This window comes from Anarrhichthys ocellatus, unplaced genomic scaffold (genome assembly GCF_004355925.1).
Source record: "Anarrhichthys ocellatus isolate YVR2014 unplaced genomic scaffold, GSC_Weel_1.0 scaffold11, whole genome shotgun sequence".
Lineage (NCBI taxonomy): Eukaryota > Metazoa > Chordata > Actinopteri > Perciformes > Anarhichadidae > Anarrhichthys > Anarrhichthys ocellatus.
Window position 1 is genome coordinate 5,483,381 of NW_022280041.1, and position 15,715 is coordinate 5,499,095.

Consider the following 15,715-nt stretch of genomic DNA (forward strand, 5'->3'; position numbering starts at 1 on the left):
TATGCTGGGTTGTAAATGTTCATAATGTTTTAATGGTTCTGCAAATCAAATATATTATTGAAGCTCATTTCTGCCAGCAAAATAAAAGATAAATAGATTAAAAGTAAGACATGAGAAACCCCAAAATATAACCTGCCACTCAAAATGTAGTATCTATCATTCGGGTTCACTATTTCAAAAATTGTCTTCGTATTTCATTTTAGTTATTTACTGTATAACATTTCTTATTTAGTAATCCACACTTTGAATCATTAGTGTTGACTTGCCATCATGTCTGACTTTTTTTTTGACTTCATAAGACAAAATCTTTACTTACTATCTCATAACTTTTACTTAGTAACTCAAACTTTTGACTCATTATAGAAAGTAAAACTTTTGAATTACAATCTCATAATTTCAACATATTAATCCTAATTTGTACTTTCTATCACATCATTTTCACTTAATCTCTTTTTTTGTTTTACCTACCATGCATATTTTTTATTTATATCATTATATATGATTAACAACTATCATTATAAGTATGTTTTCACTACCTGGTGAAATTGGGCTTCTATAATATCTATCTTATTAAAACTATGATTCTCTGACTCCTGTGGAGCCATGTGTGGAGCACACAGGCCACTATGAATGAGAAGTAGACCCGGTCAGTTTGATGAACTCTACACGCTGCGAGGGCTGATAACTTAAAACATTCTTTCACTCATCAATCCACCACGTGTCTCTTTTACATCTGAAAACAACAGCACAGTGGGTAGAGTGAAATATAAAATCAAGCGGGTCTATTTAAGTTGGATGCTCCTGTTGCGCAAAGATACTGCGGCATTTCCTTTATACTCGGTGAGTCGCAGTGCATGCCGGTATCCCTCCGCCGGCAGAGGAAATGCTCCTAGACCAATCACATCTGTGTTTACACCATCACCTGTCAGACACACATCCTCTGCTATATTTTTCTCTCTGAAAGGTAGGAATTCTGTATTTATTTCAATGTTTCGTTGTTTGTCTAACATGTGAGCACCGTGGATGGACTCGGAGTCTGTGCATGAAGCCGGTCCGACCACAACGAGAAGCTATCTTTGCAAGGTTAGCGCCTCCGGAGCTGCAGAGCTGGAGCTTGGTTCTCTGTCCGCCTGGCTTGGTTTTTTTTAGCCGATTATCAGAAAGTCCTTGCGCTTAATCATCCCCGGCTGAGGTCGGAGCACCGTGCTAGCTTAGCGTAGCGACGTTTGCAAGCCTTTTGCATGTGTTCCCCTTACGTTTGCACAGGTTACCGTAGCCTTCACAGCTAACGGGACCAGCCGTGCAGCGCATCTTCAAGCTGGAAATGCACCCGATAGTCGGCTACAGAGAGATGCGTGTGCACGGTGCACGGTTGGGATTAACCTCACCGTCTCACGTTTTATTTCTTATTTATTATAGATAATTGATAGTAGTGGTATTTATTTATTTAGTCACAGCCGCGGCTGAGTTCGCGTTAAACTGTGTTGCATCGAGCCAACTGCTCTTTGTTCCTTTACGTTAAAATGTCTCGCTTTCTGCCAGCTTAATTATGATTTAACCCATTAACAAATATTGTTACTTAAATAAAAGTAGCGATACCGTAATGTAAAATAATACAGATTAAAGTGCTGCGTTCAAAATTGTATTATGATTTTTGAAAATGTACCTTAGAATTAATAGCATTAATTAGGAAGTACAATTATTCATTATGTGAGACAATGATATCAATCAGTTACTTAGTTTTATAATTGCATTAATTGGTATTGCTGCATTAATGTGTAAGTATCTTGTTACTACTTACTATACTTTACGTTTTATTGTAGTTAAGGTGGAGCTATTTCACCATCTGTTTATTGGCTGCACAATTCCATCAAATGGACATATTCCACATTTTATACACATTTTTTCCAAAAGTTAAAACTGTAAAGACTATGTATTTAAAAAAAAAGAGGGGTGTCATGTTTTTGTTGTTGTTTACCAAGTACAGTACAGAGGTTTGTGTTTTTCTTTTACTCTCGAATTTCCTGGACCATTGATTTTGTCAAACTATAAGCGATGAGCAGCGAGATGTGGAGATGGGAGGGGAGGAGAAAGTAGGTGTAAGGTGCAGTGCAGTGTGGGTGTTCACAGTAATAACCCAGCCTCCGTGCCGTATATACCTGTTTTTGATTTACAGTGTTCGCTTTCACTCTTTTTTTTTCTTCTTCCCTCTTGTGCACCCAGGAGCCGAAACACACACTCACACTGAAGCGCCTACGGTAGCCGCTAACTGGACGGACTCTCTGGCAATTGACCTTTTGCAGGTAAGCCTGGCCTCGCTTTGTACAAAATTATTATACAATACACAAGCTGCTGTTGTTCGATCGGTTCTTACACATCTCTGTTTACTTTTATATGTTAGAAGGGGTAACTTAGCAGTGTCTTTACCAGCACGGTCAGATTTCACATGACAGTTATGATCAAATTACTAACTGGGGATGGATTCGCATACCGGTTCATGAGTGAGAAAAACATCTCGGTTGTCGAAGATATTAAAGCAAAAATATAACGTAAAAATGAGTGATTCCCATAATCTTAGATCATGACTTTATCAGAAATATGAGTAAGAGACGTAAGAGACAGAACCTTAACTTAATTAAAGAATAGTTTTTATGAAGTTCTCATAAACGTGTAGTTTTTAGCATTTTAATGATTTTTATTTTATTGCTGCACCAGCCATAAAATGTAATATCAACCCTAAATCATCGTCTCTGTGTTCTGTGAGCACCCACTGTTGACAAGATGTCGTGAGTTGTGAGTTGAGATGTCAGCAGCAGTTGTTTTTAGACTGAGACGGCTCTTAGTGTCTGGCTTGTGATCGCCTTGTCTCTGAGGCTTTGTGGCACCGTGTGTTTGTCTGAGGCATGCAGAGTGTTGATTGGAGCACCTCAGGTGTAAAGTGCAGCATGGGTGCGGTGGAGTAGATCTCCTGCGGCTTGTGGGAAAGCAACCCTAGAGAATATACAATCAAAGTAGGGAGGAAGAGCAATGTAAGAGAAACAGTTTGAAACAGGTTTCTGTATATCTGATGGCTCTCTGCAGTTGGATCGTCCAGTTATTCCTTTAAAATGAAACTTTATCATAAACATTTCCCCCTCAATAGGTTTGATTTCTTCTTCTTTTTTTGTTCACTCCATACTTCACTCCTCTCTGTTTTAGTGGAAAAGCGGAATACGTCTTGAACTATGAGCTCAGTGGCAGTGTTGACCCCGGAAAGCTTTGCGGAGCATCGCAGTGGCCTCAAGGACCAGGACATGTCAGGTAATACCCGCCCGTCATCCTTTTACCCGTTTTTTTACTTTTGTTAGAAGGCGTTCACCTCAGATCTACACAGATTAACTACCCCCCCCCCCCCCCTCACTATCTCTCCTTAATTGAAAATACTCCTCCTCTATCCATCCATCCATCCATTCTGTTTTCGTTCTCCATCACCTTCACCTTTGCCTTATTTATCTTTGTCTCTCCTTGCCAGGCTGCGTCCCGGAGGACGAGGCCTACATCCCCACCTACCTGGAGGCCTTCCCTCCGCTGCCGGAGAAGGGGGCACCAGGGGAAAAGACTGGGGAGCCAGCTTCCGCGTGGGGGGGCAAGATCAGGCCCATCAAAGCCTCTGTCATCACCCAGGTCAGGCAGCCACTGACTACATACACCAACAGGCGACATTATACACACAAGTATACGTATACACACGTTGTGAGTTATTATCAACACTCAGTTTCGACATGAGCGGTCGATAAGATGCACCAGTTATGGGAAAATAGGCAAATGAGACGCTGCCCTCTCACCTGCTCTGTTTGCAGGTGTTCCACGTGCCCCTGGAGGAGCGTCGCTACAAGGACAACAGCCAGTTCGGGGAGGGCGAGGAGGCCAAAGTGTGCTTGGACATCATGCAGCGGACGGGGGCTCACATTGAGCTGTCGCTGGCCAAAGACCAGGGCCTGTCCATCATGGTCACCGGCAAACTGGAGTCTGTCATGAAGGCCCGCAAGGAAATCGTAGCTCGCCTGCAAACGCAGGTAAATTCACCTTTTTGTTATGTGTTTTAAACTGTTGGGTTGCGGGATACTTGGTGCATGGCGGGGGTGTTTTTAGGGATTATACATTCTTACCTAACCCTAACCTCACCAAGTCTATCTTCAACTCACTGACATATAAAAAGGGGTTTTGTCTTAATGGTGAATACTATTGGAGAAATGCCACCGAGTAACAGATGTTTCTTTGAGGAAGAAAAAAACGACTCGCGTCACTTAAACTTGATGAATGGGACCAGAGGTTTTGATGAGACATAAAAAATGTCACATCTGTTACTTTTATTGCCGTTCGCTGTTTTTACTTCCTCACAAAAAATGATATATGAGAGTTAGTTCTAGCTGCAGCTTGAAGACTCCTATCTGCGCAGGCAGGCTTTCGGTTTTTGCCTTTTTCCAATGCCAAAGTAAAACTTTTCTCCCGCTCCTCCCAGGCCTCGGCTACGGTCGCCATCCCCAAGGAGCACCATCGCTTTGTCATCGGTAAGAACGGCGAAAAGCTGCAGGACCTGGAGCTGAAGACCGCCACCAAGATTGCTATTCCGCGTCCCGACGACCCCAGCGCCAACATCCGCATCACTGGCACCAAGGAAGGCATCGAGAAGGCCCGCCACGAAATACTTCTGATCTCTGCTGAACAGGTGAGCTGACGGGTCTGAAGGGATCTGTGAAGATGTGTAGGCCTGGAACCGGAAGATGTTGAAGATTAACGTGTATATATGCTCATATATAAATGCCCCCCCCCTTCCCCTCACCTGCTCGACAGGACAAGCGTGCAGTGGAGCGTCTGTCCCTGGAGAAGGCCTTCCACCCCTTCATCGCCGGCGCCCACAACCGGCTGGTGCAGGAGCTGAGCCAGGAGACGGGCGCCCGCATCAGCATCCCCCCGCCCAGCCTGCCCAAGGACGAGATCGTCATCACCGGGGAGAAGGAGGCGGTCGCCCTGGCGCTCAGCCGCATCCGAGCCATCTACGATGACAAGGTGTGTTTGATCAGAAAGAAGAGCTCCAACTCACTCACCTGATTAACTTAAGAATTCACAAACTTATCAATGTTCCCATCGCAAGAAGCACTAAAGCAAAACAAACCGTGTAAATCAGATTACGGACAAGCCTCACCTGTTTGTTTACGTTCATACCGGCTCTTGTTCTCGAATCAATCAGAGATTTTGTGGATTTTTCAGTAATTTAAGGCAACTTTTAGTCTGTGCTAGACTGAACCTGAATGAGGCTTTATGGTACGACACTGGTTTGCAAATATTCATTTTGTGGTCCTCTTTTTTTTTCACCACAGTGTTTGGTGAAGTTACACAAACTGTGTGTTTCTGGAATAAGGAGGTTTTATCGTTGTTTACAACAGTGCTGCTGTCTTATGTTCTACCACACACGATGGAGGAGGTGTGTGTGCCAGATGAATGCTGGCGATAGGCAGGCCGGAGATAATGTGGAGAGAAAATTTGATTTCACCAGAGAGCAACAGGATGAGAATGCTAATGTCATTTAGTGCATATGCGTGAGAGGCAAAAACAAATACATTCTCTTGCTTTCAATCACTCTCCTCTCCCTCTCTGCTCACTTCTTGTTTCCTTATTTCCTTTTTTTCTTACTGTCGTGTCTCACTCATTACAATTTTCATCTGCTCTGTCCTTCCTGTTTTCTGCCCGCCCTTCCTCTTTCTGTCTCCTGTTGTGGTCCCTTCCATCCCTCACTGTGCTCCTCAATTTACCCACTTCCTCCCGCTGTCCTTCCTCTCACGGCCGTCTTCTTTTCCACGCAACTCACTCATCAATTCTAACCTTCTACCCCCCTCCACCCTGCAGAAGAGGAAGACCACCACCATCTCCGTGGAGGTGAAGAAGTCTCAGCATAAGTACATTATAGGTCCAAAGGGCAACACCCTGCAGGAGATCCTGGAGACGACGGGGGTGTCTGTGGAGATGCCTCCTCTGGACTCCGGCTCAGAGACCATCATCCTCAGAGGGGAGCCTGACAAGCTGGGACCGGCACTCACACAGGTGTACGCAAAGGTGAGGAGAGGAGAGGGTAGATTGAGAGTGCATGCTAATTATCTGTTCGTCACACTAGCCACCCCTCTCACATTACATGTAGTCATTTGATCCATTGTCAATAGAAAATGTGCTGGTGCAGCTCTAATTTCCAGCCAGCTATTTAGAGATTCCCCTGAGGTTGTGAATGTAAGTTGTATTTTAACTTGTAACCCTTTTTGTCCCCGTGCAGGCGAAGAGTGCGATGGTGGTGGAGGTGACCGCTCCGGCCTGGCTGCATCGCTTCATCATCGGCAAGAAAGGACAGAACATCGGGCGGATCACACAGCAGCTACCGCGGGTAAGGAGGAGAGAGATGATCGGAGTCAGAAACCAGGGATAAAACACACTGTCTGCTGCTACATTAATGACGGATGAATAGTTGTCAAAGCCCGGCCCAGAGACTGCAACAAAACAGGAAGACAAGCGAGCTGGCTGCTCATAAAAGCTATTTATTTGCCACAAACACAAATGAAACGATGCAACATGTAGGTATCGGTTGTCAGTCGTGAAGTGCATGTATGGGTATGTGTGTGGTAGTGAAAGCACCTGCAACAGACAACCACAAGCAACAGGGACACCTAGTATATGGGAGGAGGTGGGTCGTCACATGTGCACACTATATAGGAGGTGAAGAAGGAAGGGGAACTGTAGAAGTGACAGCAGCATGGCAGAGGACACTGGTAACATGGACTCAGATGTGTTTTCTTTACTGTGACACTCGGGTGAGTCAACACTGGGCGGGTCAGGAGAAGTCACGCTTCATCTTTATTTGTGTGTGTGTGTGTGTGCGCGTGTGCGCGTGCGTGCGTAGGTTCACATAGAGTTTACTGACGGTGAGGAGCGCATCAGTCTGGAGGGGCCAACGGAGGAGGTGGAACAGGCTCAGGCCCAGATACAAGAGATCATCAAGGACCTGGTGAGTACGTACACACACACGCACACGCACACGTGAACACACACACTCGCAGTACTAAAATCATGAGCCTTTTTTAATATTTTAAACTACATTTTCCATTTATAAATGTGTCTGTTAAATTGTACAGGAAGCTTGATATACATCTGTATTTATGATTAGAGCTGAAATGATCAGTCAACTAATCGATCAGTCAAGTGATATATGTTTAATGTCACTAGATGCTCCTATTCACTCGTAGAATAAAGACAAACAGAGGAAGAGACAAAACAGATTTGTTTGGGTTCAGTGCTGCAGCTCAGGGAACACATTCAGTGACAAATCTCCCTCTGCCCCTCTGTGTCCAGCTGGTGAGGATGGACTACACTGAAGTCATCATAGATCAGCGTTTCCACAGACACCTCATCGGAAAGAACGGAGCCAACAGTGAGTACACTTCTGTTCAGCTGACCTCAGCAGAAAAAAACAAAACATCAACACCTCTGGGGTTTAGGGTTTTTTAAGCCACTGACTCAGTACATTTAACCACTTTTTTGGTTTTATTCTTTTAGTCAGGAGTGTCACATCTTCTGCAAATGACTTGTTTGATGGTCCAATGATAGATTAGGACAACCAGTGAACAGACAAACCTACAGCCATCTTTCATGCCTGTAGTTGTGTTTTTTTTTTAAGCAGCTTTGGGTGAAAAACTTTTTACACCTCTTTGAAATTACAACCCTCTCAATTTTTTTCACCCCTCTGTCACACCATCCATCCCTTTACGGCAGTCAATCGGATCAAGGAGCAGTACAAAGTGTCGGTACGAATCCCCCAAGACACTGAACGAAGTGGCCTGGTCCGGATCGAAGGAGACCCGAAAGGGGTCCAGCTGGCACGCAGAGAGCTCATTGAGATGGTCCAGAGAATGGTGAGAATGGGGTCAAATTTTAGGTAGACTACAAAGTGGCCTGCTCACACTTTTTTTTTTCCCCCAATTTCCAGGAAAACGAGCGCACCAAAGACCTGATCGTGGAGCAGAAGTTCCATCGGACAATCATCGGGCAGAAGGGAGAAAAGATTAAAGAAGTTCGAGACAAGTTCCCTGAGGTGAACATTTTCTGCGACTCTTACTGCCCTTTATCTCACCCTTCATCGTTGTGAAATAATTAGTGTTCGACTCCAGTTCTAATTTAATTTGAAGTATTATCTCATCTGCTTCTAGGTTATTATCAATTTCCCCGACCCATCGCAGAAGAGTGACACTGTCCAGCTGAGAGGGCCGAAGAACGAGGTGGAGAAATGTGGAAAGTTCCTCCAGAAAATCATTGCCGACCTGGTACGACCCGCCTCGTTCCATCTTTGTCTCCGTCTCTCTAGACTTGACTTCACAGCAGCTTTTTTCTTCTTCTTCTTTTCCAGATTGAGAACAGCTTCTCGCTCTCTGTTCCCATCTTTAAGCAGTTTCACAAAAACATAATTGGTAAGGGCGGCACCAACATCAAAAAGGTGAGACTTTGAAGTGGCATTAATTTCAATTCAAGATTTGTAATATTGACCTATAGTGAAACCTGTATATTATTGCTCAAATCTGTATTTAGACCGTTGCCAGAAGATATGTTTCATTATGTTAAAGGCAGAAAATAACAGATGTTGTTGACGCCACCAGATCCGCGAAGAGACCAACACCAAGATCGACCTGCCGACAGAGAACAGCAACTCCGAGATGATCGTCATCACAGGCAGGAAGAGCTACTGTGAAGCAGCCAGAGATCGAATCCTCGCCATCCAGAGAGAACTGGTGAGAGATGCAGGACTGTTTTTGTCACTTCCAGGGTTTTTTTGGTCAGAAATACATTTTAGTAAAATCCTAAAATCCGTTTTGTTTTTATACTTTTTCAAGGTGTACTTCCCAGCATTTACCTGAGCTTTCAGTCGTATCTTGCGTTCTTCCTCATCAGATGATGAGCATAAGATGTGGTTTAAAGCTCCGGAAGGAGATGCCAACCGTTAACCACAACGTCGTGGTTTGAATTGGACCGGGTACCTATGTTGCATCTCTGTCTGCCTCATTTCCTGCTATTTTTTCCACTATTGCTTTCTAGTCAAGGCAGAAAATGACTAAATAACAGTAATAGTTTCATTTTGATTCAAACATAACCCCAAAATAACCTAAAATTTTAACTTTTGGACCCAAATTTCAAGCTGGAGTGCAGGACTTTAACATGTAGATGAACGTATGTTACATTTAAGCCCTTGCCAAACAAGTTCACACAATGCCGATTGTCGTTGCAAGGAAAAAACTCTCTGTATCCGCGGTGTACTGCAGTTGTGGTGTCTGTGGCGATTTTCCCACGCTGTCGCACTGGTGATGCGTTTTACGTCTACCAGCCAGAGCTAAAGGCGCAGGAAGAGGTCACAGACCATAGTGACAGAGTAGCAGCTAAAGAGTATGGCGGACACCACGGTGGACTATCCAAAGAAGCCCGAGTGGATGCTCCAGATAAAAACATAAGAAAGTCAAAATGTCATCTCCCTGGCTCACATTTCTCTCTTCATCTCTTCAGGCCAATATTAAGGAGACAGAGGTCGCCATCCCTGCCAGGCTGCACAACTCTCTGATCGGCTCCAAGGGCTGCCTCGTGCGCTCCATCATGGAGGACTGCGGCGGCGTCCACATCCATTTCCCCTCCGAGGGCTCCGGCTCGGACAAGGTTACCATCAGAGGGCCTGTCGGTGAGGTGGAGAAGGCCAAGAAACAGCTGCTGCAGCTGGCTGAAGAGAAGGTGGGTGTGGAAAGAAAAGTTTGACGAATGGCTACAAAGAGTTAATGAACACAAAGAGGTGACTTAAAATGAGAGAGAGAAGTGAGTAACCGAAGAGAGGAAGAGAAGAGAGGTGAAATACTGACATCCCTTTTCTGTTCTTTGTCCTCCTCAGCAAGTCAACAACTTCACCGCTGAGCTTCAGGCGAAACCAGAGTACCATAAATTCCTGATCGGCCGCGGAGGGGCCAATATTCGCCGCGTGCGGGACAAAACGGGGGCCCGCATCATCTTCCCGTCGCCGGATGACACCGAGCAGGAACTGATCACCATTGTGGGGAAGGAGGAAGCCGTTCGTCAGGCACAGAAGGAGCTAGAATGTCTCGTCAAAAACCTGGTAATTACTACACTGCACTATTTGTTTTGACAAATGTTCTATTCTTAACCATCCCCTTTTTTCTGTGCTGAAGTGCCTTCCACTCACTACCTTCCTGTTGTCTCCCTCTCCAGGACGACGTGGTGGAGGACAACATGGTAGTAGACGTTCGCCACCACCGCCACTTTGTGTGTCGGAGAGGCCAGGTGCTGCGGGAGCTAGCGGAGGAGTACGGCGGCGTAGCAGTGAGCTTCCCCCGCACGGGAGCAAACAGTCAGCGGGTCACTCTGAAGGGGGCCAAAGACTGTGTGGAGGCCGCCAAGAAACGCATCCAGGAGATCATTGAGGACCTGGTAAGAGTTCATTACAAAACAATTTGCTAACATTTCTCCTGTATATCGATTTAGCCCGAAATAAATATGTAATGGAAGCAATCCTCCCGAGCTTGTGATGTGTCTTTGTTTGCCGTCTGTGCCGTTGTTACCCAGCTGTCTCTCGTCTTCCTCCCCCTCTCTCTCTCTCGAGCAGGAGTCCCAGGTGAGCGTGGAGGTGGCCATCCCTCAGCGCTACCACCGAGCCATCATGGGGCCAAAAGGTTGCCGCATCCAGCTCATCACCAGGGAGCATGAGGTCCAAATAAAGTTCCCGGAGAGAGAAGACAGCACCGCAGGTCAGAAACGTAACACACAAGAGGAGTGCAGCTACGATACTAACAGTGTTGTCAACACATTGCCACCACAAAGAAAGCAGAACAATAAGAACCTAGTGCTCTCTGAGTACAGGGATTATGACATCTGGTTTATATATTTGAATCCATAATGTGGCTTTTGATGCATTATATCTGATGTGAAACTACAGGTCAGGAGGCTCCACCACAGGAAAACGGGGAGGTCAGTCCAGAGGCGGAGTTTGTTGCCCGCAAGTGTGACATCATCACCATCGCTGGGCGTGTGGAGAAATGTGAACTGGCGAAAGCCGCTTTGCTGGTAGGCGGTGCTGGTACTTTAACTACAGACATACTGTCTGTTCTTTTATCCTCTCTATCATCCATTTACTCGATAATAATCCTGTCACTGCTTTCTCCTTCAGGCGCTGGTGCCCATAACGGAGGACGTTGAAGTGTCTTACGAGCTGCATCGCTACATCATCGGCCAGAAGGGCAGCGGCATCAGGAAGATGATGGAGGAATACGAGGTTAGCTTCTACTCAGTGGTGCCATCTTCTGGCCATGTGACCTCTCATACTGCAGATTTAAAAGAAATCTGCCTTTTAAAGCTGTTGGCTGGTTAACACGCTTCGTTATTGTGCTACATTTAAGTCGCTATATTGATGAAAACGTCGGAGTGTAATTAAGGGAATATCTTTGGAAAGAGAAGTCGTCTCTAGTTGACTGCATTTTGTGTGTGTGGTTGTTTGTGTGCAGGTGAACATCTGGGTGCCACAGCCAGAGAAGCAGCTGGATGTGATCAAGGTGACGGGCCTGGTAGCCAACATGGAGCGAGCCAAACAGGGTCTGCTTGACAGAGTCAAAGAACTGCAGGCTGAGCAAGCTGACAGGGTACACACACACACACACACACACACAAGACAGCATTTCCTGTCTCCCAATATAATTTATCTTATCATTATAAAAATGCTTGAGGTCTTTGCTGCCCCGTCTCCTTTCAGGCCCTGCGCAGTTTCAAGGTGACCATGTCCGTAGATCCAAAGTTTCATCCCAAGATCATCGGCCGCAAAGGGGCGGTCATCTCTCAGATCAGGAAAGACCACGACGTCAGCATCCAGTTCCCCGACAAAGGAGACGAGCAGCAGGTGTGTGTGTGCGTTTACATTATTGGCATCGAGCAGTGAGGTTGCAGATTGCCACCAACTGAACATCCCTCTTCTCACCCCGACCTATACGGTGGCCTTCAAGTCTTTTATCTTGAGCTGTTGACACACTCTTCTCATTCCTCCAGGATCTGATCGTGATCTTGGGGTACGAGCGTAACGCGGAGGAGGCGAGTCGAGCCATCCGGCAGCTGGTGGCCGAATGGCAGGAGATGGTGAGCCAAGATGTTCACCTGGACCCGAGGACCCACGCCCGCATCATCGGAGCCCGCGGCAAAGCCATCCGCAAGCTGATGGAGGAGTTCAAGGTTAGATTTTACACACAGTTGCATTTTTACTCGGAGGGGAAAGGTTCTGATTGGTATTATTATATGTTGTTGGATTCCTCTCTATTTGAACCTGTTCTCCTCTTGTTCTTGTGTTCAGGTGGATATCCGGTTCCCTCAGCCCGGCTCCGACGAGCCCGACAAAGTGACGGTGACGGGCCTTCCTGAGACTGTCGACAACGCCATCGACCACCTGCTCAACTTGGAGGAGGAATATGTGAGTTCCCTGAAAACTCTAGTAATCAACACAAAATGTATAAATCCTGTGTTTTCTCTCCTGGCGCTACAGCTAGAAAGTATAAAAGAAGTTCATTGGGTGCCAAGGCAGTTTGAAGAGCAGTTGTCTTCTCCTCTCCTCTCCATCCTTTCTCCACCTCCCTCAGATGCTCAGCGTGACAGAGACGGAGACGTTGGCAGCTTACATGAAGCCTCCATCTCGTTATGGAGGGGGAGGAGGAGCAGGAGCTGATGATAGCAGCGGGGGTCCGGCTAAGGGCTTTGTTGTGCGGGACGCCCCCTGGAACGCTGCTGGGAACAAGGTTGGACATGTTGGGTTTTTTTGTTTTAGGGATAGTGGTCCAAAGGAAATAAAATGATCCTTTAGTGTATTTATCTCTTACTGAATCTTAATCAGTTGAAAAGAGGAGATGCAGATGCATTGGGGAAGAAGTTAGAAATAGATTGTGGAAAAAGGGGCTGCAACTTTAAAAGAGATGCACTTTGTATTTCATTTAGTGTCTTGCATTGCGTCCAGGTAATTAGTGCAGTCATCTGTTTGTTCCAGGCTCCAGACATGAGCAGCGCGGAGGATTTCCCCACGTTTGGGACCGGCGTGGCCCCGAAGCAAGCGTCCGCCTGGGGTCCCAAGAAGTTCTGAAGCCGCTCATCTGGAGGAAAACAAAAAAAAAAACTTCCGTAAAGTAGACGACAAGAGACAAAACGAATCTCTTATCAAATTGCTGCTCGCCTTCTCTTCAGCCTCCCTTTGTCTCTCTTTCTCTGTAAAAACCCTCGTACCATCCTCCCACAACCAGCCACAATGAATCCTGGGAGAACAATCCCTTCTTTTTTTCCTGGTCTGTCTCTTCCTCATAGTACCCCTGGGGGAAGAAAAAAAGAATCTTGCGTGCTCTCGTCATAGTTTTTGCTGTTTCTTATCTGCGTCTCGGTTTCACCGCCCCCGGCCGGTCTCGCTGAAATATTTCAAAGACCCTCTTTTCGCCTCTAACTGCTGTACTCTTCCTCAAAGTCAGACCTCAAAATCACCTCACTGCAGTACACTAGAAAGGTTTAAACTCTTCCGATTCTGCTGAATCAGCGAAGAGGCGTCAAAGAGCACTGGGGAAATATCCTGAAGCTTTCAGGGAGGTGGCGGTTGCGCATCCAAGTAACGATAGCTAAAGCTTGGATTCCTAAGCTAAAGAAAAGGGGAGTCTGTGTTCTACCGTGCAAGAACAGTTCGTAAACATCTTTTAAGGTTCTTTTCCTGTGGTTTTTACAAGGAAGTCACTTGTTGGCTCATCTTTCCAGTCACTCATGTGGTGCAGCAGGTGAGGCAATGAGCTGTGTGTGTGTGTGTGTGTGTGTGTTCGTGTGTGTGTGTGTGTGTTGGTGGGTTCAGGAGAGGTTTTCACCCACAAGTGTTTGTAGATCCCCTTTTTATTTATGTCAGAGCTGGGAGAACAAAACAGCTGCTGTAGTCAACACTCTGGAGCAAAAGGTGTTGAAGTCCTGCACCGATTGTTTGAAGGTCATTTTGTTACTGTTTATTTATTTGAAGAATAAGGAGCCATTTTATTTAATCTACTGTGATCATGCGTTTTTATAAAAGCACTCTGTAGCTTGATGCTTACAATGTTACGTTTGGGACTGAATGTTGTACGTCAGGGTTTGGGAACATGTTGTGATGTGTAAGTGTACAAAGAACTTTTCGCTATTTTTTTAAACTGTGTGAGATTTTGTTGTTGTTGGTTTTTGGCATATTTGGAAGACTGTATGTATGTGTGTGTGTGTGTGTGTGTGTGTTCATGGAAGTTAAGATGCATATTTCAATGAAGCTGAACCAAACTTTTACTTAGTCTTTGTCTGTTTTGTTTCTCTTCTCAGAACTCATTAAGAGGTTTTTACCCTCTGAGCTCGTCGTTAACACTTGATTTTTTTTTGTCAACATCCGCACAATGCTGCTTAAAATCTGTCACCCCCCCCCCCCCCCACAAAACAAACTCAGAATCAATAGCTGCACTTTGGTTTTCTCATACAAGTGCGTTTATTGAGATTTCGTAGCAAAAACCTTTGTTGCCCCTCCTCCTTCCCGTTCTGAGACTTAATGCGTTGTGTCCTGTTTGCTGAATCATACAATTGGCCCAGATTTCAATCCGTTAAATCAAAGCTTTCTTGTGCTTGGAGTCTTTAAGGAATAGTTTAATAAATATAAATAAATATGAATACAAGCAGAAATGCAAAAAGTGCGTTTGTTTTCTGCAGAAATACAGGGCAGTTTGATGAAATGTTGTTTGTCGAGAAGTAGTTCCAGCAATAGTGAACTCCTCAAACAACACATTGTCCTTTCTACATTTCTGTTCTGTACGTTTTAAACGAACAAGATACAACACGAGAGGGCCAGGAAAAGCTCGGGACCCGATTGGCAGCTCTAAGTTCGACCTTAGATCATACGAAGGAAACTCAGGGTCCAATTAGAGAGTCTAAGCTGGCTACAGATTATTAAACAAAACCGACTATGCAACCCAACAGGATCACACAGCAGATCACCGTCCATGAGTACTCTACTCCACCACTATTATGGTATCATTATAGTTATATTATTGTGTGACGGCAAACTGGAAATCTATTTGTTTTTATTGGTTGAACTCTTGGCTGAATCTCTACATTTTTAAATGACTTTGTGTGTGTGTCTTTTCTTAAACTGGCAGGACAGCGCTGCCCCCGGAGCAGCCACTATTTCTGTACAAAACTATGAAAAAACCCAACATTGGCCTTAATGAGTAATTAGTCGACAGCATTTTGGAAAAGGTGTGATTGAGTAAGTATGCAACGCTGCAATAACATGTCAGTGACCGGACTTTTTTCCTACTCTAAATAAAATTCAATGAAAAAAAAAACGTACCAAAAGCACCAGTAGGTTGTCTTTTCTTCATGGCATCTGTTTTACAGCCCGTACCAAAGAAACTTTAACCATAGTTCTGTTTATACTGTCTGTCAGGTTGTTCTTATAAATCAGGAAGATATGATTTGTTATGTAACCGCCTGTACAACGCAACATACGGACAACAAATTAAGAACACAATACAAATATAATTGTGCAAAGCAGAACTGGGCCGTAAATATCCCATCTCATCACATTTTTCCACATTTTTTTCTTTCCCTTCAGCCAAACCCTGTAGATCGTCCATCAGTC

The 15,715-nt window shown here is 45.2% G+C and overlaps 1 protein-coding gene across 1 annotated transcript; it reads left to right on the forward strand.

The window, feature by feature from the left end:
• The first annotated feature begins 866 nt into the window (after nucleotides 1-866).
• Nucleotides 867-15,419, forward strand: hdlbpb (high density lipoprotein binding protein b). The gene is made up of 28 exons (XM_031851603.1): nucleotides 867-964; nucleotides 2,224-2,303; nucleotides 3,199-3,300; nucleotides 3,512-3,663; nucleotides 3,840-4,055; nucleotides 4,502-4,708; nucleotides 4,834-5,049; nucleotides 5,887-6,093; nucleotides 6,305-6,412; nucleotides 6,926-7,030; nucleotides 7,375-7,453; nucleotides 7,795-7,934; nucleotides 8,009-8,113; nucleotides 8,229-8,342; nucleotides 8,426-8,512; nucleotides 8,673-8,804; nucleotides 9,571-9,789; nucleotides 9,944-10,165; nucleotides 10,279-10,497; nucleotides 10,673-10,814; nucleotides 11,003-11,130; nucleotides 11,234-11,338; nucleotides 11,568-11,702; nucleotides 11,813-11,956; nucleotides 12,103-12,282; nucleotides 12,401-12,517; nucleotides 12,684-12,839; nucleotides 13,085-15,419. Exons 3-28 carry the CDS (start codon nucleotides 3,225-3,227, stop codon nucleotides 13,175-13,177), a joined length of 3,804 nt encoding a protein of 1,267 aa, XP_031707463.1. The 5' UTR covers nucleotides 867-964; nucleotides 2,224-2,303; nucleotides 3,199-3,224; the 3' UTR covers nucleotides 13,178-15,419.
• The last annotated feature ends 296 nt before the right edge of the window (nucleotides 15,420-15,715 follow it).

Excerpts from the sequence above, each read along its gene's own strand:
- hdlbpb (XM_031851603.1), top strand. The coding sequence starts at position 3,225 with ATGAGCTCAGTGGCAGTGTTGACCCCGGAAAGCTTTGCGGAGCATCGC. Across the intron at positions 7,031-7,374 it reads AAGAGATCATCAAGGACCTG|CTGGTGAGGATGGACTACAC; the intron begins GTGAGTACGTAC and ends CTCTGTGTCCAG. Across the intron at positions 10,815-11,002 it reads GAGAGAAGACAGCACCGCAG|GTCAGGAGGCTCCACCACAG; the intron begins GTCAGAAACGTA and ends GTGAAACTACAG.